Source organism: Diplodia corticola (assembly GCF_001883845.1).
Source record: "Diplodia corticola strain CBS 112549 chromosome Unknown scaffold48, whole genome shotgun sequence".
NCBI classification, from domain to species: Eukaryota; Fungi; Ascomycota; class Dothideomycetes; order Botryosphaeriales; family Botryosphaeriaceae; genus Diplodia; species Diplodia corticola.
In genome coordinates this window covers 90,967-113,589 of record NW_017971527.1, presented here as the reverse complement: position 1 = coordinate 113,589, position 22,623 = coordinate 90,967, and the positions used below count along the sequence as shown (strand labels likewise).

Here is a 22,623-nt window from a genome sequence, read left to right as displayed (position 1 = left end):
TGACGTGGATCATACACACCTTCAGCCTGCCTGCCTGCCTCGATTGGGACGCGGCTCGATTGGACTCGGGCGACCTACATGTAGCGTTCGGCTGAGCGGACCAGGGGTCGTCCACACTTTTTCCCCCACCCTTGCTTATAGCTCGGGATGGAGCCCGAATGGTTCTGGCGAAAAATCCTTCATCTTTCCAGTATTGACGTGTCGCTGAGCTACTTGGACGATACGCCGCACATGCAGAATCGCATATCGGAAAAGTGTGGCCTCGGTAGCAGCCCCTAAACAGGTTTAATCGAACAAAGGTAAAAGCGAGGGCTTCATGACCCCATGCAAGACGTGTATCGAATTACGATTAATTTGAGGTCACATTGTACGGGAGTGAGTGTAAGACAGGCTGGAGATAATGTGCGGTGTATGTTTGCTTTATACACACAAACGGACTTCTATCGCAAGAGAACATACGCTGCCTACGAAAGTGGGGGGGCTATGGGGGTACCAGGACCGAATTCTAATGATTGGGTGTGGTGGACATGACAGCCAGCCCTGCCGACTCCAAGTGAGGCGACGCCCGGCGGCCCAGACCTCAATCTCCACTTTCACCAACCTCAATCCAGAACACAAAAGCCGCCTGATGATTCTCCATTTGCTCTAGCACTCCCAGCGTCACTGCACAACCGCAAAATCTGCGACTGATCCGATACCAATAGCCGTGACATCAAAGCCCAGGCCCCACCCTAACCATCGCAGCACCGGGGTTCCATCGTCCCAACGGCCCGTCTCCCACGCGCATCGATAAAGAGGTCTCGCGTATCTCCGGTGAATCATGGGTATGAAACAGTGCATAGGACGACGGCAGAAGCTGATGTCCTTGCTAACAGGCCAATGAAGTTGCCAGCCAGGATAATCTCCAGACGACGAGAAACAACGTGGAACTCATCATGTCGAACGCGAGCCACGGCCATCCATCACCGCAACAACAAATGGCCGGGTCTGTTGAGCTTGGAGAACTCGCTCTGCCAGCGGGAGCGCAGAAGACGAGCCGAGTTGATAGGCAAGTGGCCTTCAGGACCACAGCAGAGGTAGAGCGGCAACCTCGACCCCTATCCTATCCTCAGCAACGTGACAACCTGTCGGAATTCATCTTCGACCAGGGCTTGAATCCGGTCTTCGATCCTCGCAAGGGTTTGAGTAAGTTCCAGACGCTGTCGATGAACCGTCGTTGGTTTTGCTGAAGCTGCGCATAGGCAACATCGACATCGAGGAGAAACGGTCGGTCAAGTCGGCGCTTACCCCTCATGGTGGTGCCACGGATGAGCCGGGTGCAGCGCATATCCAGACCCTCCACAGTGACTTGCAGCGCATGATGAAGGGGTGGTGTGAGAGTGAGCAGGACTTGAGGGATGTGACAGTCCTCGGGATGAGATATGGCACCTACAACGTCATCAAATCGAAATTAGGCGGCTTTCCTGGAGGAGAGGACCCGTTCGGCAACTTGGGTATGTAATTTCATTTCGGTATGGGTTTGGTTTCGGTGTGTCGAGATTGGTTTCGGATGTTTGTGTGTCAGAGCCACTGCTTACTGTCAGAAGAGTACGCAATCCAGACTCGGAACGGTAACAGCAACCACAACGCTGTCGGCCCAAGTCTCGGGACATGCCCCACGTTTCTGAGCAAGGTGCAGATGGACCAGTTGATACAGCATCATCGCTACTGGGGATGTACCGAGAATGGGTCTCCCATGCCCAATCAGCCTTCTTCCGACAGGCCAATGGCGTGTAACCTAGGATCATTCGCGCATGATCCTATCATGATGGGCCAAGGAGCTTCAGTCAGGCCGCCAGTAAGGGTCGAGACACTGGATTCGGAGACCGATGTCGACGCGAGACCAAGGGCAAGCGGTGGTTGGCAAAACCAGACCAGGCCGAGCACCGCCTACCAGAATGGCAACTCGAAGTCCATGAAGAAGCTGCTCAACGGTGGTCGTCAGACAGGACAGACTTCGAATGGTGGAGTAGACGCGAAGGGCAGAGCACACTCAAAGGGCAAGGCACACTCGAAGAGCGGTGCCAACAAGAGGCGTGGTGGCTGCATCATTATGTGAGAAGGAACTTTTTGACAAGGGGATTCATTTTTCATTTTTGGATGTCTTACTTTCGTTCTCTGGTCTTCTCGGTTACTTCAAGGCGTGTATAGGTGTTTGCGAGCCGTCAGAGGAAAGCGAAAGCTGACGAAAAACGAATCCGCCTCAGGTGGGGCGAGAAAAGAGTGTTTTCTTTCGGTCTCATGTGGGGTTTGCCTTCGGTCTCTAGCTTTCGGTCTAGTCCTTACCATTAATATCAGCTTCCCCATTGGAGCAAAGCAAGGATATCGCGACGCCGATCGCTCTTCGGTAGACTGGAACAGTCGTTAGTATTTCTAAACTGGCTGGAGCTCGGTTGCTATCACCTCGCTTGCAATGTTGGTGTGCGCCACCCATGGCAGGCTGCAAAATAGTCGAATCAGCGTTGGCCGGCCCCCCAATGGTCTCACTCTTCACGATGCGAGGTGTCGCAATTGCGGTCGCGGCAGTCTGTTATCTGTCAGGCAGCGGAGGAATCTGCCTTGTCCAGCTGACATGGGATAAATTGGCATTGGCTTTGTCGATGTTCTGATGGGCCACCAAGAAAGGACTGGTCAAGCCTGGAACTTTGCAAAGCTCATCTGAACATATTGCGACCAGACAAACCTCATATCAGTAGGACCAAACGTGACCTTTATATGTTGGCCTGCTGCATGGCCACGCTCCCCGACTGAATTTGCCCCTCAATCCTGGTGGCGGTTGGCTGTACTCGCATATATTTATTGTTCCCAACAATGATAAGACGCTTCAGTCGCCAAGATCTGATGGTCATCTTTTCCCTTTTCCGTCAGTTTCCGAGACGTCATCTGATGGTAGTTTCACCGGTCAGTCATCACTGTCCATTCGCAGGTGTTGAATCCAGCACCTTGCATCGCCCTTGATGTAAACGCCAACCCACCCTTTGCCATGTTGACCGGCGCAAGGCTACTTTACCTCGGTGAGCTGCATGCGGAGAGCGAAAAAGCGTTGGGAGCTGACCTTGACAAGGTAGTGTGAAGTGTGGATGGAGGTTCTTCGATTGCAAGGATCGAGGTTGTAGCAGGAACGTGTGTAACGGTCAAGCGATGGAATGCAAACGATTAAATCAATACCACGACTATCTGATCAACGAACCAAACTCGAACGAACCACCCAAAAACTGCGCGTATATTCAAAACAGCCAAAAATGCAGGGTATACGAGTAGAAGGTTAGGATTTCGTGCGATGCGCAGACGAAGTCAAAAAAAAAAAAAGAAAGAACCAAGGGAGCAAAGTGTCCTACCGCGTATGTACTGTGCTTCACCTCCTCTATATAAACCAATGACAATGCTTAGAATTCCTGAGCCGTAATAAACCTCTCCGGCGCCGCCGGCCTCTCGGGCGCGTCCGCCTTAGCCGCAGCATCTTCCGCCGCCGGCTCCCCAGAATCTTCGTTCTGGCTTTCGACAATCTTTTCTTCGACAGTCTCCATCTTCTTTTCCTCGTGATCATCCTTATCATCCCTTTCGCCATCATCCGCCTTGGTGGCAGATTCAGCAATGCTGCTCGTCTCCATGCTCTTCCTGATACTGTCCTGAAAGCTCATAAGCGTAGTGGTGCTGGGGTTGGCCTTGTGATTGCCAGCGTTAAGCTTGAAAGGGTACGCGATGCCATCTCTGAAAGGGCGCGTGCTGGAGTTGTTGGTATATGGGATGATTGTAGGGGGCGCTCCCTCGGCGGCATGTTCAGATATCACCACAGTAGGTTGTCCAGCTCCAGGGCTTGGGAAGGGCGAGGAGAAAGTGGAGTTTGCGGCAGTGTTGATGCTGAGGGCGTCTTCAGGGGCGCGAGTGGAGATAGTGGCGGTGACAGAGGCAGCGCTTGTGCCTGGCTTTGTCGGTGCAGGGATGGCCAGGGTGCTGTTGTCATCGTCGGCGTCGGCGACAGGGGCGGCGAGAGCGCCTCGGGTGAGAGTGGGGGAAGGGGGGACAGAGGAATCGGTCTGTCCTTCGTCGGTGATCGTGCGTCGGCGAGAACGAGAACGGCCGGAGGCGATCGAACGCTTACTTTTCTTCTTGCTGTTGGTGCTCAGTGAACGAGCTCGTGACTTTGATTCCCGCTCTGCCGAACCTTTTCCGCCCTCGTCCACTACCTCCTGCTTGACGCCGTCTGCCTGCGTCTCGCGTTTGATCGTCATCTGGTCGTGCTTGCTTCCCCACCCACTCCACATGGCGAGACCCCAGCCCTTGGCTATCTTCGCTTTCGGCATATCCTTGTCCTTCAGTCGTCGGCCCGCGAGTGCTGTCGGTGGTGGAGTCTCGCCTTCAAACTCCTCATACCCTTGTGCAAACTCCTCGATCCTCTTCTTCTGTACAGCGCGCTTCTCCTTCTCAAACTTCTTTGCCCACCTCCCCTGGATGCCCATCCATTTCTTCACTGGTCCTTCCTTGATGACACCAATCTCAGACGCCGGGAGTTGCAGCGCTTCTAGCTCTGATGCGGGTTCCAGATCCCTAATGGCACCGTGGCGGTCGATCCGTTGGCGGATCATGTGGTTCTTGAAAGGCGGTATGGCATCCCCGGCTCTTCCCACTACCGATTCTTGACTTCCGTTCTTGGCCTTTGGCTCAGACTCCTGCGCACCGTCTTGAATCTGCTCTTTGGTCCGCTGCAGCGTGTCCGCCGAGCTGGTCGCTGCTTCGCGATCATTGCCTGACTCTGACGAGCTGCTGATGTGAGAAACGGCGTCGTCATCAAGAATGTCGATTGGCTTATTCTGCGCCCTCGCGAGAGCCCAGGCACTAAACTGTGCGACGGCACGGTACATGAGTTTTGCCGGCCGAGTGAAGCTCAGCGTGTGCGTGACATGGCAAAGATCGTCCCAGACTTCGAGTTTCACGTCGGTCGGCGGATACTTCTGAGCCTGTTCCCGCACTTTCTCTTGCTCCTCGGGCGTCATCTTGGAGAGGTCGGGGAGGTAGTCCATGGGCGAGGCGGCCTTGTGCGCGATGTATATTTGCTCGTCGCAAAGAAGCTCCCCGCCACCCACCTGAATCAGAAGGGGTGGAAGGCCACCTAAAGTCGGTTGGAGTATGGGTGACACCAAAGGATGGGTGATGAGCTCGTTGGCAGCATAGAGCTGGATCTGGTCCTTGATGGTGATTACTTGGCCATCAATGTTGACCGAAAGCACCGGAGGAGGCGGTGGAGCAGCGTTGGACCGAATCTCATCGGTCGACGGCAGAGTTTCACCATCGCGGGGTTGCTCTATCGAGTAGCCACGGGCGCGGTCTTTCTGATGGTCCACGGCCAGGTCCTTCGGGTTCCCGGCGAGATCCTTGATCTTTCCAGACTTTGCATTCAGCTCTTGCGAAGCTTCCTTGATAGTCTGCATGTCATCGTCGTTGGGAGGTGGCCAGGAGGTTGAAGGCTTGTGCACGAAGCCATGTGCAGGAATATAATCCCATTTTCCGTCTCCACTCAGACTGGGGAAGGAGTGGGTCAAATCCACCCAGGGCGAAAGCAAAATTCCTCCAGCGGGCAGTGGTATTCCTTGATCGCGCAATACGACCAGCATGGCCAACGCCATACCACCTCCTGCAGAATCACCGGCAACTACAATAGTCGATGGATCGTGCTTTTCCAGGAGGTGAAGATAGGCAGCAATGGCATCTTGCAAGCCACAGGGGAAAGGGAACTGGGGCGCCAAACGGTATCGAGGGGCGAAGATGCGTGCCTTGAGTTTCCGCGCGTGGCGCTGCATTTGGTAACGATGCTCGTCGACACTCCCAAAGTAATATGCGCCGCCGTGGATGTAGAGCATGATGCGCGAGCCCAGCTCGTCCTTGGCCTCCTTGCGCTCGTTGTAGTCTCCCCGCATCTCAATCCACTCGGCCTTGAGCTCAGCGTTGTCGCGCCGCCACTGCCACCATGTCTTACCGCCAACCAGGTCGATGCCATCCGGGCCCAATTGCGTTTGAAGCATATCGGCAGCTTTGGAAAGTAGAGCGGACGAAACGGTCACTTCTTCGGTCTTGACCCAGGCTGGGACCGGCACCCACTGCTGGGTGAAGGCCTGGACCTCTTCGACAGTGTGTTCGGCGGCATAATGGAGGAATTCTCGGACGAGCTGCAGACCTTCGTGATAGCCGAGGTGGGCGGTTGGTTTGCCGTGAAGCGGCTTGCGGTTGAGGTACTGCGGGGATCGGTCAGCGGGAGAGGTTGCTGGGAGGGAAGCGCGGACGGCGCACATGCGAAATATAAGTCTGGATGACAGTTGGCGTGACGGCGGCGCCAACGGTGATCGTATTCAGAACCATGGCTCGTCCGTAGGATCAACAGATTGCCGGAATCGGCAGGGTCGCGCGCAGGAATCAAGGAGGTCAGACGCGGAGCATGCTGGAAAAGCGCAGGAGAAGGCGGCGATGGATTGGCCAGAGACAGCAGCAGGAGGGACAGGCGGCAGGGAGCCGGAAGGATGGGGTTGTAAGAAAGGGGGTGGGCTGAGGTTCAGGCGTGAATAATTTGGATGGGCGGCCGGCGCATAATTCCATCGAGGGTCCACGGCGTGCAGGGATACGTCATGCGCCCACACTGATGGTCAAGTCTAGCCCGCTACAGCGCATCATTTTTTACGCCCGCTTGCTGTGCACCCGCACTCCAACGACGCCTCCAAAGCTCTGCTCAGCCTCCCCCACAGCACCCTCATGTCGAACGAAAACCCCACGCGTGAGTCGCCCCGACCGCTCATCGCCGCGCCGCCCCTCTGACCTGGTCGCAGCCGAATTCAAGTCCGAGCGCTTTGGCCATGGCATCTGGTTCGCCCTGCAGGCCTGGCCCGCCCTGACCGTCGCCATCCAGAGCCAATTCGGCGGCCCTGACGGCGCCGACAAGCGCGACTGGCTGGCCGGCGCTATCGTCGACGTTTTCGAGACCAACCCTGACACCGACCAGCTCGATGTCGAGACCATCCTCCTGCAGGTCATGGAGGACGAGTTTGAAGTGCGCCTCGAGGACGACAGCGAGGTCGCAGTGGCCGCAACCGTCGTGAAGATCAAGAACGAGCTTAACAACAATGTCTTTGAGACGGTCGACGCTATGGAGCGCAGGTGGCGGCAGCGCAGGGGCAAGGGCCCCAACCTGACCAACGTCGAGGTCGTTCAGGAGGGCACTCAGGACAGGAGCGATAGCGACGACGATGACGACGCCGACACCGACGCCGACGCCGCCGAGGACGGCGATATGGACATGGGCGACGCACCGCAGCTGGTGGCGGCAGAGCCCAAGGAGAAGGTGGAGCCAGAGGTCGACGAGGACGGCTTTACCAAGGTGGTTGGCAAGAAGCGGCGCTGAAAGGCGCGTCTAGGGAGCACATGTTGCATCACACGGCGTTGACGGAGTACGAAGGCATAGACGGCGCTGGACTGGGCATATAGAAGCTCTAATAGATCGCGGCGCAGCACTGCGCACATATTTGCATCAGCACGTCTTGGCTCTGAAATTGCAGCGGCAACGGTTGCTGTTTGCGGCGTCGCGGCGGGAAGAGCCGCACTGCACCAGCGGCCATCACCAGAGCTCCACACGCGCGTCGGCCTCGAGCACCCACCACCGACACGGACTCGCCAGCCCGCCGCGCACACTCGCACACGTCGCAAGCCACCCGCACACAACCTCGCAGCGCGCCACAATCGACCCCCCGCCGAGCCCGCTACAGGTAGCCGCGCGCTGCCCCGCTTCGGCCCGCCATGGACGTCGCCTACGACCACATCCAGGAGGAGACTTTCCCCGACGACGACCGCCGCGACAAGCCCGCTCAGCCCAGCGACAAGCCCGCCGAGCCCGCCAAAGACTTCAACACCGAGGTCCAAGACGCCTACAAGGCCATCAGCAACAGCCCCTGGGCCGCTCGCATCGGCGGCCTTTGGGGCACCGTGAAGAAGCAGGCACGGCCTCCCCCCAATCCGCCCAACGCTTGCTGCCGCCCTGCTAACCGCTGCGGACAGGGCGAGACTTACTATGAAACTGCCCGCCAGCAATCGGGGCCTGCGCTCGAGCAGGCCGGCAAGGGCCTGACCGACCTCCGCACCACCGTCCTCTCGCACACGCGCAACATCTCGGCCTCACTCCCCCAGATCCCTGCCGACGACGCTGCCGCCGCCGCCGACACAAAGAAGACCATCGTCACCGACAAGGACGGCAACACCATCGAAGTCAATGCCCCCGCCGCCCCGGAGAAGCCCGCGGCGGAGACGGGCGAGCGCGCCGAGTCGCTGCCGGCCGACATTGTCAAGGAGGCCGAGGGCATGCTTTCGCGGCTGCGCGGGCTGGGCGCCGAACGGCTGAAGGACATCCAGAAGGCCGAGGATGCCGCCGACGAGGCGCTGCTCCGCTTCGGCACCAACATCCGCTCCTTCTTGCGCGAGGCCGTGACCATCACCGGACCGGACGACGCCGACGCTCCGGCTGGCTCGTCTTCATCCAAGGTGCTTTTCGAGAGCAAGGACGCCCAGGGCAAGCGTGTGATCCACACCACCCGCTTCGATGCCCAGCTGCACGCCATCCATTCTGCTCTCGAAAGTTTCCTGAAGGACCCGGATAGCCCGGAGTGGGAGGGCTGGATCGCGTCGTTTGACATTGACAAGAAGACTGCGGATATTTCGAAGGACTTGGAGAAGTATCCCGAGCTGCGGGTGTCCATGGAGGCGTTGGTTCCGGAGAAGGTCGAGTACAAGCCTTTCTGGACGCGGTACTATTTCCTCCGGCACGTCATCGAGAGCGAGGAGCAGCGGAGGAGAGAGATGCTCAAGGGTAAGTTCATCTCCCCGTCAGGGATCTCGGCGTGATTGATCTCCCCCTAACCGAATCCGGTAATTAGCATCCGCCTCCGGCGCCGACGAAGAGGTCGGCTGGGACGATGACTCGGAGGACGAGGCCGACCGCTCGTCGTCCAAGACCTCCACCCCCAACCCTCTCGCCACCTCGCAAGGCACCCTCAAGCCCACCGACCCCGCCGCCAAGGCCGTCTCTTCCGACAAGGACACCGCCTCGAGACTTCGCAACAGCGACGAGCGCTCCCAGGCCGACAGCGACGCCAGCTACGACCTCGTCAGCGGCGCCACCAGCAAGACGCCCGGCAGCCCCAAGGAGAAGAAGAACCCGGCGGCCGACGACAGCGACGAGGACTGGGAGTGACTGGATGAAATCATTGCGTACCGTCAACATGATTTCATTGGCTGCTGACTATCCGTTTTTTTTCTCATCTCTGCTTTGGTCATGCGTTCTGTCCTACATGCATGCTTTTTTCTTTACCCTTGCTGGCTGGATGCCCGTGAGAAAAGTACCTGAATGGTCTAGGCTCCATTGGGTTGTCGAGAACAAATTGGTACGGGTACTTCTCATTCCAATGAGTCTGGTATATTCTCGCTCGGGGTACTGTATGAAGTAGGCTTTAGTGCAGTTAATGATTCTTGAGAGGTCGGTGCGTAGGACGATTGGGCAGTGAATGTTCAACCCCGACGGCACGTCAGGCTGATAGTTGTGTAGAAATCATTTCTCTTTTCCGTCTCTTTTTCTCTCGACCTTCCCTTTGTTGTGACGCTCGTGAAATGTTGCTTTTGTAAGGAGCAGGCTGGGTATCTATCTCTAGCTATTTCGATGAATCCAATAATGTTCGACCCGCAACTTTTTTTCCTCTTTTTTTTTTCTTTTCAACTTCCTCTGTGCAACACCCCTTCATGCCACGAACTGTTGAGTATGTATGTATGCGGCACCCCCCCACGCTACCAGAAAGCGATATCAAAGACTGAACCCAGCGAGGACCACCAGACGCCCACGCCGACTCTCCCACGCCCCCCATTCTTCACCAGCAATCAAATTCTCCAGGCCGGTCAACCCTTGACCCCCATCACGGCTGCTCCCATCTCCCACCTTCTCTCTTTCTCAACGCAGCCATCGACCTTTGATAACCCCTCTCCCTCTCACCCCCATCCGGCCCACTCTAGACATTCTTTCCACCTCCCTTCGTTCGCAGCAATCTTTCCTCATCTCTCCTCCCGCTGCTGCGGCGTCTGCGGCGTCTGCCGATTGTTGTTCCTCCTCCTCTCCCCAACGCTCAACCTCCCGCTCCAACCGCTCGCACCACCACCACTCCCACCACCACCCCGATCCGTCGCCTTCCGCAACAACGGGCTGGGCTGCGCGCTCGTCTCGCGGCTGGGGAGGGGCACGTCGCGATGGTGCGGCACCAGCGGCGACGACGAGCCGGGACCGGCGAAGTGGTGGTGGTGACGATCCCTGTTGTCGCGGTCGCGGTCGCGGTCGCGGTCGCGGAGAGGGCTGCTGTTGCTTGCGTAGGCAAGCTTGTTGATGTTGACGTTGTTGATCCTGCCGGCCGTCGGCGACGAGGATGAGGAGGGGAAAGAGGAGGAGGGAGAGGCGCAGTACTCGTCGCGGGGATACCGCCGTTGTTGTTGTTGTTGTTGTTGTTGTTGTTGTTGTTGTTGTTGGTGTCCCTGCTCCGAAGCGGCGTGGCCGCCGTCGTAGTCATAGTATCCGTCTTCGTACTCTGCCCCCTCCTGCGGCGCATACTGGCTGCCCTCGCCGTCGCCGCCGTATTGGCTGCCGCCGTGCATTTCTCGTTCGAGATACTCCTCGCCGCGCCGCTTAATCGGGCTTTCGTCGTACGGATCGAAGCCGACTCTGCGCACGGCGTCGCGGCGCACGCGGCGGCGGAGGTCGGCGTCGGAGCCGGCGCCGACGGTGGAGGCGGATTCGGAGAGGAAGAAGGTGAGGAGTTCGTCCGGGATGGAGAGGTGGGAGGATTGTTGGAATTGTTGGAGGGCGGTGAGGCGGATGAGCATTTCGAGGAGGGAGAGGGATGTGCGGATGGGGGGGAGGGAGGATGATGGGTGGGGTGGGGAGAAGGTGGGGGCCGGGGAGGTGTAGGTTGGGCGCGTTTGGAGAGCCGTGTTGGGGGCTGCTGGTGGGGAGGAGTGGTCGGGGGCGGGTGAGGGTGTGCGGAGGTTGAGGTTGGTGAGGCCGGTGGTGAGGCGGGGGTCGAGGGAGGTGGAGCGGGAGGAGGGATTGGCGGCGGCGGCGCTAGGAGGGGGGGGTGATGAGGGATGTTGTCGTAAGGAGCTTTGCGTCGCTTCGGTAGTGTCGTCTTCGTCGTCGTCGGAGTCGGGCTCCTCCACGTAGACTTCGAAGGCGACCCACTCCGGGTCGAGGTTAGGGGGAAGCTGCCACGGCTGCGGCGTCTCGTCGTAGTGATTGTGCTCGGGCTGCGGCTCTGGCTCCGGGGCTCGAGAGCTGGAGGACTCGCGGAAGAGCTGCGCGTCAATCTCGGACTGGTCGTCCTCGTTGGGAGTGCCATGTGCTGCTTCCTCTTCATGTCCGCCTTCTGGTATCTCTTCTTCGTAATCATCATACCATTGCTCGGCGGCCTGTCGCTCCATCATGCGGCGCGGCGGTATTGCGTTGATGTCGCGCTTCAGAAGTAAGATTGGATTGTTTGTCTCGCCGTCGGTACCGATATTGAGGATCTTCCCAGTATCTGCGTAGAAAATCTTCGAAACTTGATGGATGGGGATGATCTCGCGGATGCCGGCTCTGGCAACGTCTTCAAATGGCCCCGGTTGCAGCTCGCCCTCGTCGAAGGTGTGGACGCGGTCATCGTCCAGATCCTCAATGATGAGGAGTTGATAGGCGAATTCATAGGCACTACCTTCGGTGGCTGGGATGTTCCCATGTGTGTGTGCACTGTTCAAAGATGTGAAGTCCTGAAGGTTGTCGAGGGGGACCCTCATGAGCTTCACGCGGGCCTTGTGGATGACCTCCTTCCATGTGGTTTCCCTGATACCTGCTTCGTCGTGGGGACGTATATGGCCAGCAAAAAGCATGTACATGGAAAGAGTGAAAGCAGGACCAATTTGTTGGGCACCAGTGGGGTTCATTGAATACTGGGTGTCTCCGGCGGTCAGGAATGTGCTGGCTTGGAGTAGCCTGGAAGGAGACACGGTAGAAGGTAGGGAACTGGACAAGTTGGCGCCGGAAGTAGTGATGGCCAGATTTATCAGAGGTACTGCATCCTCGATACGAGCAAGCAGTTTCTTGATATCGGAAATGATGAGCTTCACCTCGAGCTCGTTGTCGGCCTTCGGCTTGGCACGGGAGCTACCTCTCCGGTGCAGCTCTTCTTCGCCGGCTGCTTTTGCTAGGCGGACGCCGAGAGATTGGATGTCCCAGCGAAGAGCCTTGGTGAGAGTGACAGCGGACTCGAGTGAGGTGTTGCCGCGGGCCGAGATAAGTTCTATCATGTCAATAGCTGGGGAGATGATCTGATTGCTAGTCAGCACACCAGCTCAGCCAAGTATGTATCAGGCTATCGAACCCTAATTTTTCCCTCCAGCCGCATTTGCAGATCTGCCAGCTCCTGTTTCTCGGTGCTGCTGTCCACTGACTACGGGGATCAGCCAAGGCCAGACCCAGCGGCGAACAGAGGGCAAACCTTGATGAGGCGGGAGCATTGCTTCATAGCATAGCTGCTGGTGATGACTATGCCAGATCTGATGGCATAGTTCATCGCCTGCTGCGTAACCTGTCATATGTCAGATGTCGGCGCGGAGGGTGGCACTGCAGGCGCACGTGGAATCGAGTGAGGTGAGATGAGCCATGATGACAGGGTGGGGTTGCAGAGGCGCAGAGACTGTCTTGAACCAGCAGAAACATACCTTGGACAGCAGGAGATCCATGGTGGGCGGCGGTTGGCGGCTGTTTGGGCAGAGGCAACGACAAACGGGCAGGAAGTAGAGGCTTCGAGAATTGGGTAACAATAGGACGCGGCGGCGGCGGCAGCGGGCCGGTCAGGAGCTGTGTGGATGACGGGTGGGAGCTGGGATCAGTGACTCGGAGCTCGACTCAGCCCTGCGCATGCACGTCATTGGTGCCCGGCGAAGAGGGTTTGGAGGGCGAAGCTGGCGGCGGAGAGCCTCAGCGGTGGTCTGTGCGCAGTAGGCGGCGGGCGATTTGTGCCCCACCACTGAAATGCCGCCCAAGATCAAGCCTTTTGCTGCTGGCCCGACCCTCACCCACACTCCGTCATTTCCCACTCCACCCCCGGGCCGCCTATATAGGACTCGCCCTCGCCGCTGCGCACTCGGCCAGCACTCCATATCCACGCCCGCCACCCGCACCTGAATCGCGCCACGCACACCGCGTCAAAATGGCTGACCTCAACTCGTGGGAGGACGACAAGGATGCGCAGGACGAGAGCCTCGCCCAGCAGACCCAGCAGCAGATGAACCTGAACCCTGCCGCCCGCGCTCCTACCTTCACCCCCGGCGCCGCATCCTTCACCCCCGGAGCCGCCTCTTTCACCCCAGGCCAGCCCTTCCAGGGCTACGGTGGCTACAACCAGTACGGTCAATACTACGGCGGCGCCGGCGGCTACCCCCAGTACGGCCAGCAACAGCAATACGGCCAGTATGGCTACGGCCAACAGGGCTACAACTACCCCCAGCAGGGCTATGGCGGATATCCCCAGCAGCAATTCCAGCCCCAGCAGCAGCAGCAGCAGCAGCAGCAGCCGCGCCAGACCCCCAAGATCGCCAAGCGTGGCGACGACCTCCAGGCAGCAGCCCCCGCCCAGCCTGCCGCAGCAGCCCCCGCCGCCGGCTCGCCAAAGGCAGCGCCGAAGACGCTCTCCATCGGTGGTGATGGTTCCACCAAGGTTGAGTCGGCTGGCGGCACCAAGGTTCTGAGCATTGGTGGCGATGCGCCCAAGGTCGAAAAGGCTGGCGCCACGAAGGTGCTCAGCATTGGCGGTGCCGCTGCCCCTTCGGCCGCAAAGAATGCTGCCAACAAGGACCAGGGCGCTCCCCAGGCTGGCAAGAAGGTCACCGCTGCCAAGGCCATCGAGAAGGCTGGCGAGACTGCGGGCCCTGCCGCCAGCGGCAAGACTTCGCCCACGCCCTCGTCCGGCCGGAACAGCCCCACTCGCGCCTCGGATGCGAAGGCAGCCAAGCAGCAAGCCGACATGATCGCCCAGGAGCAGCAAGCCGACGTCGACGAGGGTACCCTGGCCGATATGTACGGCAAGGAGCACGTCAACGTCATTTTCTTGGGTCACGTCGATGCTGGCAAGTCCACTCTGGGCGGCTCCATCCTTTACGCCACCGGAATGGTCGACGAGCGGACACTGGACAAGTACAAGCGCGAGGCCAAGGAGGCTGGCCGTGAGACGTGGTACCTCTCGTGGGCTCTGGATCTGACCAAGGAGGAGCGTTCCAAGGGTAAGACGGTCGAGGTCGGAAGAGGCTTCTTCGAGACGGAAACGCGCCGCTACAGCATCCTGGATGCCCCTGGCCACAAGACGTATGTCCCCAACATGATTGGTGGCGCTTCGCAAGCCGATGTCGGTGTTCTGGTCATTTCGGCGCGCAAGGGCGAGTACGAGACCGGTTTCGAGAAGGGTGGTCAGACGAGAGAGCACGCTGTGCTCGCCAAGACCCAGGGTGTCAACAAGCTTTGTGTCGTCGTCAACAAGATGGATGACCCGACTGTCGAGTGGAGCGAGGAGCGCTACAAGGAGTGCATTGTCAAGCTCACCCAGTTCCTTAAGGGAGTTGGCTACAACCCCAAGACCGGTGCGTGAAGGCTGAACTTTTTTCTTTTCACCTATTATGGCACTAACGAAATGATTTAGACCTTACCTTCATGCCCGTCTCGGCGCAGACGATGAAGGGTATCAAGGACCGGGTTCCGTCCGATATTTGCCCATGGTACGATGGCCCGTCGCTTCTGGAGTTCCTGGACAACATGAAGACGCTCGAGCGCAAGCTCAATGCGCCCTTCATGATGCCTATTGCCGCCAAGTACCGTGACATGGGTACCATGGTTGAGGGCAAGATCGAGGCGGGAGTGATCAAGAAGGGCGTCAACTACCTGATGATGCCCAACCGCGAGACTGTCGGTGTCTCGGCCCTGTACGGCGAGACCGAGGACGAAATCCAGGCGGCGACTTGCGGTGACCAGATCCGCATCCGTCTGAGGGGCATCGAAGAAGAAGACATCCTTCCTGGGTTCGTGCTCTGCTCGCCGAAGCGTCCGGTGCACTGCGTGAAGAGCTTCGAGGCGCAGATTGTGCTGCTGGATCTCAAGTCGATTCTCTCGGCCGGGTTCAACTGCGTGCTCCACGTGCACTCGGCAACGGAGGAGGTCACGTTCGACGCGCTGCTGCACAAGCTCGAAAAGGGCACGGGCCGCAAGAGCAAGAGGCCCCCGGGTTTCGCGACCAAGGGCATGAGCATCATCGCTCGTCTGTCCGTCACGGGCGGCGCGGGCAGCGTCTGCGTTGAGAGATTCGAGGATTACCCGCAGATGGGTCGTTTCACCCTCAGAGACCAGGTAAGCAGTGTCTGATGGTGTACTTGGCGGACTTTGTTTATTGACATGACCACCCAGGGCCAAACAATTGCAATCGGCAAGATCACGAAGCTCATCACGGAAGAGGCTGCTTAAATCCGAACCAAGGGGCATCTACGAGGCGTTCTGAAATGTGGCTTTTCAAAAAATATTTACCCATTTATGGCTGATGAGGGCGAGGATGGGATGGTTTGAAAGGCTTGGGATGCGGGACAAAGCCAAGTACCAAGTACGGCGGGAAGATGATGGTTATCGAGGATCACGCGGCTTTCTTCTCTTCTTTTTTTTTTCTTCCGTCAGACGATCGGGATGAGTAGACAAGAGACCCAAAATTTTCGAAAAGTGTTTTTTTCTGATCTCCGTTCAACTGACTTTCCTTCTCCTCACGGAACAAGCCAACGCGGGGGTTGGTGAAGGGTTCGTGGGGGTTTGCCCCAGGATTCGGCGGTAGGAACTGATGATGGTGGTGGTGATGGTGGTGATGGTGGGTTCGCGACTCAAAGGTCACGGCAGAGACGTGATTTTTGATTGGTTCTTCATGTCGGATCAAGACGCAAACATCAATCCGCCCCCGCTCTGGATTGTGGAGAATACCTAGGCGACAGCCGACACAGTTCGGCCCCGCCCGCCCCGCCGCTTCCCGTTCGTCTTCGCGGAGTCTAACCAACGACGGTCATGGTGTGGTCCGACCATGCTGTGCCGCAACGGAGCTGAGTCGATAAACAGCCACCCCGCAGCTCGGCCGCTCCGAGAGGCGCTGACATGAGGGCTGGCGTGCGTGTGCATATATATATCTAGGTGCGTATAAGGTGCGTATTTACCGCGAGATCTTCTTCCTTGCTTCCTTCCTCCCTGCGCTTGTGCTTGCGGAATACACGACCGAGCGGGGTTGGCGACGCGCTAAAGCTGTCAGGTAGCTAGCTCGTGCTACGACCTGACGACATCAATTCAATCAACGCTCCCTTACAAGGGGACGACGACGGACGACCAGTTTTTCTTCTTCTTCTTCTTCTTCTTCTTGCAAGTTACATCGAGAACGAGGGAAGAAAACCAACTCCGAGGACGAATCAACAGCGAGCTGACACCGACACTTTTCACGAGCTAGCTAGAAAACAGGCAGGGCGAATTAGATCCTCTGCATCGCGCAATGGAGGTTGGCGATTTCCCGTTGAAAGGCAAGATCGTCGTCGTGACGGGCGGTGGCTCCGGTGAGTTTTCCTTTTCTCCGCCAACGAAAAAAAACGGATCTTTATACGACGGGTCCATCTCTTTCTTGTTCCTCTTACCAACCATCTCGCATAACCCGTGGGCCAGGCCAGAGAGAAAGAGGACGCATTGAGCAATTGAAGAAAAGAAAGAAAAAAAAAAACCTCGTCTGGCCGCAATCTGCGGAAACCCACGACTGACATACAACCACAGGCATCGGCTTCGAGATCGTCAAGCTCGCCGTGTCCGCCGGCGCCAAGGTCGTCGTTGCCGACCTAACGCTGGGCGATGCATCCGAGGCGTTCGTGAAGAGCCAGAGCGGGGAGGACCTCGTCTTCCAACGCTGCAACGTGACCAATCGGGACGACTTGGAGGCGCTGGTCGCGGTCGCGGAGAAGAAATGGGGAGACGTGCCGGACGTGTACATGGCATCAGCCGGGGTGTTCGAACCGGTAAGCGGACGTGTTGCTTTCTCCTTGCGCTGCACTCCACCCCCTCCCTCCCCTCTTCTCACCCACCCACTCACTCACGCATCCCCCAAACCCAGACCTCCTCAAACTTCTACACCGACCAAGAACACCACCACTACCGCACCCTCTCCATCAACGTCACCGGCCCCCTCAAGCTCACCCGCATCGCCCTCCGCGCCCTCCTCTCCCGCAACAAACGCGGCGTCGTCCTCGTCGTCTCCTCCATCGCCGGCTACGCGCCCGGCGCCTACGCCGTGCCCCTGTACACCGCCTCCAAGCACGCCGTCGTCGGCTTCGTGAAAGCCATGCGCAAGGCCGACGTCGAGGAGGGCGTCAAGGTCGTCGCGCTGTGTCCGGGCGTCGTGCGGACGAGGCTGTGGTCGCCAACGACGACGACGATGACGACGACTTCGCCAGGAGGAGGAGGAGGAGGAGGAGGAGGAAAAGGGGGACCGGGCGAGGCGCAGGCGCTGGATCTGTTGGCGCGGTTCGGGTATCCGGCGGGCTCGATCTTGGAGCCGGCGGCGGCGGCGCGGGCGGCGGTGGATTTGGTCGAGGAGGGGAGGTATGGCGGCGGCACGGTGCTGGAGGTGACGACGGGGGGGAGGCGCGTCGTGCCCGAGTGGGGGATCCGGCCGCCGCCGGTGGGGCGGCACGGCGGGGGGGATAAGGGTGCGCCGAGGGAGGTGGTGCCGGCGGCGGGGGTCGAGGTGCGGGAATACCTTGCGAGGGAGAGGGGGGCGGCGGGGAGGGGGAGCGGCGGGAGCAGGTCGAAGCTGTGATGGATGGATGGATGGATGGATGGGGCCGCGGGCGCTTGGGGTTGGGTCTCGATGCTCTTCTGATCTAGAGTGTGTTTTTCCAACTCACTTCTCCACGGGGAGGAGGTGCGCGAGCAAATGCCTGCTGACGTTGGTAGCTATTCCAGTCTCCCGCGAGGCCGAAGTCCGTCTTTTCAGAATCTTGGTTTCACGCGGGCGGCTTCCATTACGATACTGGATTCTCCCTTTATACTGAGCATGGGGGCACAAGGTTGTCAGTGTAGGTCGATATGTCATCTATTGACTGGTGTAGAGCGTTCAGCGTCCGACCGATGCTGGGAATGCAAGGCGCGTGGCTGGGCTCTTGCTCGGCGCCGAAGGCATCGTCGTTGTATTCGAGCACGCATTTCGCACCAAATGTGTCTTGAACAAGGCCATGAGGTTTGTGAAATGCATGGGACAGGATTGGGTACGTGGCTCGGGGTCACTCCATGTAATTGCTAAAGGAACAACGTTGACCCGGTACGCCTGCCGCCAGCCAATCGTTCTGTCTTTTCAGTCACCCTGGTCATCGTCCTTCCCAATCGGGTATAGCTTATAAACCCACCGAGAGGCTTCAACCATGCTTTGATCTTGGTGAGCGGGATATCTGACGCTCTGTAACAGCATAAAAATCATCCTGGTAGACAAGTCCTCTATAAAAATTACTGCTAGTGAGACGCCGGATCCCACCGTCTCTCGGTGGTTGATCTTTAGCGAGATTCTGCACTACAGTCCGGTCAAAAGACGAAGATTGCAAAGATTTGTTGTTTGTACGGATCGTTAAATTGAGGGATAGAGGAGGGTATGATCATGGCCAGCCCCTGTCCGAACTTGTTCGTACCTTAAATTTCGTTTCTCCTTCGAATACTCTCCGGGAGTCTCTGGCCAAGATTCTCAGGTCCAATACCGATGCCACCAGACTTGTCGTATAGGGAAGATCCGACGACCACTGACAAGGAGGGCAAGAACTGCCTGCATTGGGCGGCGCAGTTGGGCAATTCGAAGATGGTTGATTTTATCTTGAATCGCCTCAAGTCGGAGTCACAGGAGAAACTGATCCACTGCATCCAAGAACCCGACAAAGACGGGTGGACGCCTCTGTGCTGGGCAGTACGCCCATGAAAGGCCACCGAGCCCTTTGGGATGCCATTGGAAAGTGTGACTTTGCCAGTGTCGTCCGAACTCTTCTGGACAATGGTGCTACTCATATGGTGCAATGCAAGCTTAGGAAAGGAGCGCGTGCCGAGGAGCTGATGCTGTTGGAGTTGGCACGGCGGTGCGATGCGGGCGAGGGGATCGTTGACATACTCAAGGACAATACCATCACAGAAGAGAACGCGTGGCCAGCACCACAATAAACTTTGCAGAATATTTTTCCATGTTGACTGTTCTTATGGGATTTTTTATGCTGTATTCGCATGCGGTAGCTGTCTAGACTACAACGTCTGCACCAAACGCTATCCCCATCTATACTTTCCACACGAAGGCCACGTACGGTGATAACAACCCCCACGGCTTCCACCATGGTCTAGACTTCGATGAGTATCGAGACGGTGATATGAACATGGGAGACGGTTCTAGTGAACAAAACGATGACAGGAACAAGATGTTGATCTTTTGATGATCGAATGAGTGTTGATTGATGGCATGAGGATTAGGAGGATCAGCCCCCCGGGGTGTGCTCATACCCCGAAAAGTGACTGATCTTTGTACTGCATACATGGACGACACGTGATCCAACGCAAGATGACCAACAAGAGAATAGTAGCGAAACTGGGAATGAGTAATATTGGGACCAAGATCTGAACCTGACATTGAGTAGAGTTCTTATCTTTTTTTTACCTTTGGGTTTTCCAGCACGATGGTCATGTCAAGGAGTCCACACACTGTAACAGCAATGCCGGCTATGGACATCTTCACCTTTGATTTTCATACTTAGACACCTCCCGCATTGCGTTTCACGTTTCTGTAGATGGAACACTCAATTCGTGAACGACAACAGCATTGCCCATGTATTCCTAGCACGCTATTCGAAACAGACCTGTCACCACAAGCAACGGGAACAAGGCCCCTCCCCGCCCACAGAACGTAACACCACGGGACCACAGCTTCCCACATCACGACAAAAGCTCAAAATCGCCACCCAAACCCGAACTCGGCCAGAGCATAAATGCATTTCTCACATCCATAAGGACGGACCTCGAACTGATCGAAGCCAAAAGAAAAAACCCCTGGTATCGAACTCGAAAGGGGGGAAAGAAAAAAAATAAGCTCGCAATCCCCTACACATTTCTTCCCCACAAACCCCCCACACTTCTTCCTCTTCCACACACGTTTCCCCTTCCCCACAACCACCACTTACAACCTACAACGACGACCCCGCCTGGCTCGCGCCAGGGAACTTGCTCTGAATGCCATCCCACAGCGGCTCGCCGCCCTCGGTCAGGTCCTTCCAGGCGGGGCAGGCGAGGTCGGTGAGGGGCCCGGTGATGGCGTCGGAGATGAGCTTGAGGGGGGCCTCGAGCGTCTTGAGCAGCGGGGCGAGCGAGTTGGGCGCAAAGGTCTTGACGACCTCGAGGACGAAGCAGAGCAGGTTGTTGCCCTCGAGCAGGGAGGCGGCGTTGAGGACGCCGCCGGTGATGTCGGAGAGGTCGAGGCCGGTGAAGGAGTTGACGGTGCCCGTGTTGCCGCCGATGCTGGTTGTTTGTTGTTAGCTTTGGTGGTTGTTTTTCGTTGGTGTGTGGTATGTGTGGTGGAAAGGATCAGGGGAACGTCGTATTCGTCGTCAAGACAACTCACCTTCCCAGCTCCGGGTGCTTCAGCACCCAGCCCACGGTGTCCAAGTTCAACGAAATCAGGCCGTAGTCGATCTTCTTCTTGTACCAGTTGTCCGGGAACGTCTCGTGCCCGACCTTGTACTCCATCTCGCCGTCCTCGCCCATCTCGACGGCGAAAAACTTGCGCAGCACCTCCTGCGTGAGCACGCCCTCGGGCTGCTCTTCCGTGTGGTTGGCCAGCAGGCGGCCGAGGAAGAAGTAGCCGGCATTCCGCGCGATCATGCCGGTCACGGGGCCGTAGTAGAAGTTGGGGTTGTGCGCGACGCTGTATTCCCAGCGGCGCGCAGCCTGGTCGGCGAGCTCGTCCATCGACAGCACGCCGTCGGCATCGGCGCGGTCGTGGAAGTCGCGGAAGAGCGTCATGTTCATCGTCCATGCGTCGCCCGTGACGTACAGGTCGTCGCGGGTGAGGGACGAGTCAGACTCGAGCCAGTTGTGGGCGCCTTGGAGACCGCGGGGGTCGCCTGTTTGGGGTTAGTCGGGTGTGTCTCGTGATGGATGTTGGTTGGGGTGGGGGGTGGGAAAGTTACCGAGAAGGCCGACGAGGTTGCCGAGGAGGTTGTCGGTGCCGTCGCCGGGGACGGTGCCGCCGATGGAGAAGCCCGGGTCCACGGCGAGCGGGTTGCCCGTCCAGACGGTGCCCATGATGCCGAGGATCAGGGCGAGGTCGACACCCATGCCCATCACTTTTAAGATCCACGTTAGCGCCAAGACGAGAAGTTGACTGCAGGGGTTGTCGCATGGGACGAACCTTGGTTGATGGCATTGACGACCTCAGCGAAGCTGGTGATGCCGTCGCGGGAAATGTAGCCGTGGTTGGCGAGGACGTTCAGTCCGGGGCAGGGACCGCGCTGGTCGCCATCACCGGGAGCCTGGAAGGCGTGGTCGCCGGTGGTGTCGATGGGCTTGCTGGAGTCAACGATGATGCGCTTCTCGAGCTTGTGCTGCTCGACGGCGCGAATGGCGGCGTTTAGCCTCTCCGGGGTGAGGTTCTCGAGGTTGCGCTCGGAGAAGGCGGGGAAGGCGTCGACAAGGACGGAGCTCGAGGAGAGCGCGAAAAGAGCGGAAGACAACTTCATGGCTCAGAAAAGGGGAATGAATTCAGAGGAAAGGTCTCCAATACGCAAATCAATGGTTCGGCGGGGATTAGCAATTACAACGAGTGACTAAAGTGAGCGTACGCCTTGGTGCCTGCCTCCAGCAAAAGAGTGAATGGATGGTGGTCAGTAAAGATGAGGCTCAAGGCGACGACATAGGTTGGGGTGCAGAGTAAAGCCCGCCCAGAGGAAGGGGAACAAATAGCAGGAGAGCTGATTACTCCTGGTCGGCTACAGCGGGCTACGGTGCTGATCGCACTGGCTGGAAGCCCTCGGCAGGCTATGGGAGGGGTATAGTCCAAGCTACTAGCACCACTAGGTGCTGGTGTACAAGGCCGGCAGAAAATCAAGCTCAGGTACATTTCGTCGGGGAAGCCATCCCGCGGCCATGGTAGGCGTAATTGACGAGTCATGTAGACGGTTAGTCGGACAAGCATTCTGCAGGGTGGTGAGACATGGGGAATTTAGATCTCCCAGGTGTTAGCCTCTTTGGAGAACGGGGGGAGATGACGCTAGCAGCAATACGGTGCCGCGACGCCGTTGGCCGAGTCATGGGACGGTCCGCAACAGGAGCGTGCTTGACAGCTGGCCAGTGCGCAGGGCTGAGGAATCGGGCGCCAAGCTACGCGTGCCGTGGGCAAGAGGAGGCCCCTGGGCGTGGGCGGGAAGGGTCGTCATAGGAGAAGGGCTGAGAGATGACGGCTGGCGCCGGAGAGG

The 22,623-nt window shown here is 58.0% G+C and overlaps 8 protein-coding genes across 8 annotated transcripts; 5 read left to right on the top strand and 3 right to left on the bottom strand.

The window, feature by feature from the left end:
• Positions 1–935: 935 nt before the first annotated feature.
• On the top strand, positions 936–2,098 carry BKCO1_4800032 (uncharacterized protein; the record flags this gene model as incomplete). The annotated part of the gene is made up of 3 exons (XM_020276471.1): positions 936–1,185; positions 1,242–1,493; positions 1,584–2,098. 3 exons carry the CDS (start codon positions 936–938, stop codon positions 2,096–2,098), a joined length of 1,017 nt encoding a protein of 338 aa, XP_020127674.1.
• A 1,327-nt stretch (positions 2,099–3,425) lies between these two features.
• Positions 3,426–6,393, bottom strand: BKCO1_4800031 (alpha beta-hydrolase; the record flags this gene model as incomplete). The annotated part of the gene is made up of 2 exons (XM_020276470.1): positions 3,426–6,269; positions 6,325–6,393. 2 exons carry the CDS (start codon positions 6,391–6,393, stop codon positions 3,426–3,428), a joined length of 2,913 nt encoding a protein of 970 aa, XP_020127676.1.
• A 387-nt stretch (positions 6,394–6,780) lies between these two features.
• Positions 6,781–7,426, top strand: BKCO1_4800030 (pre-rrna-processing protein tsr2; the record flags this gene model as incomplete). Its single annotated transcript, XM_020276469.1, has 2 exons — positions 6,781–6,802; positions 6,855–7,426. The coding sequence occupies 2 exons, from the start codon at positions 6,781–6,783 to the stop codon at positions 7,424–7,426; spliced, it is 594 nt and encodes a 197-aa protein (XP_020127675.1).
• Positions 7,427–7,818: 392 nt separating this feature from the next.
• BKCO1_4800029 (bsd domain-containing protein) lies at positions 7,819–9,265 on the top strand (the record flags this gene model as incomplete). Its single annotated transcript, XM_020276467.1, has 3 exons — positions 7,819–8,004; positions 8,077–8,881; positions 8,949–9,265. 3 exons carry the CDS (start codon positions 7,819–7,821, stop codon positions 9,263–9,265), a joined length of 1,308 nt encoding a protein of 435 aa, XP_020127718.1.
• Positions 9,266–10,113: 848 nt separating this feature from the next.
• On the bottom strand, positions 10,114–12,822 carry BKCO1_4800028 (uncharacterized protein; the record flags this gene model as incomplete). The annotated part of the gene is made up of 4 exons (XM_020276466.1): positions 10,114–12,408; positions 12,462–12,530; positions 12,579–12,668; positions 12,802–12,822. The coding sequence occupies 4 exons, from the start codon at positions 12,820–12,822 to the stop codon at positions 10,114–10,116; spliced, it is 2,475 nt and encodes an 824-aa protein (XP_020127719.1).
• Positions 12,823–13,292: 470 nt separating this feature from the next.
• Positions 13,293–15,589, top strand: BKCO1_4800027 (eukaryotic peptide chain release factor gtp-binding subunit; the record flags this gene model as incomplete). The annotated part of the gene is made up of 3 exons (XM_020276465.1): positions 13,293–14,715; positions 14,775–15,475; positions 15,533–15,589. The coding sequence occupies 3 exons, from the start codon at positions 13,293–13,295 to the stop codon at positions 15,587–15,589; spliced, it is 2,181 nt and encodes a 726-aa protein (XP_020127712.1).
• Positions 15,590–16,640: 1,051 nt separating this feature from the next.
• On the top strand, positions 16,641–17,951 carry BKCO1_4800026 (nad-binding protein; the record flags this gene model as incomplete). Its single annotated transcript, XM_020276464.1, has 3 exons — positions 16,641–16,701; positions 16,913–17,151; positions 17,247–17,951. The coding sequence occupies 3 exons, from the start codon at positions 16,641–16,643 to the stop codon at positions 17,949–17,951; spliced, it is 1,005 nt and encodes a 334-aa protein (XP_020127713.1).
• Positions 17,952–20,337: 2,386 nt separating this feature from the next.
• On the bottom strand, positions 20,338–21,888 carry BKCO1_4800025 (oxidase; the record flags this gene model as incomplete). Its single annotated transcript, XM_020276463.1, has 4 exons — positions 20,338–20,668; positions 20,772–21,273; positions 21,340–21,495; positions 21,561–21,888. 4 exons carry the CDS (start codon positions 21,886–21,888, stop codon positions 20,338–20,340), a joined length of 1,317 nt encoding a protein of 438 aa, XP_020127710.1.
• Positions 21,889–22,623: the final 735 nt, after the last annotated feature.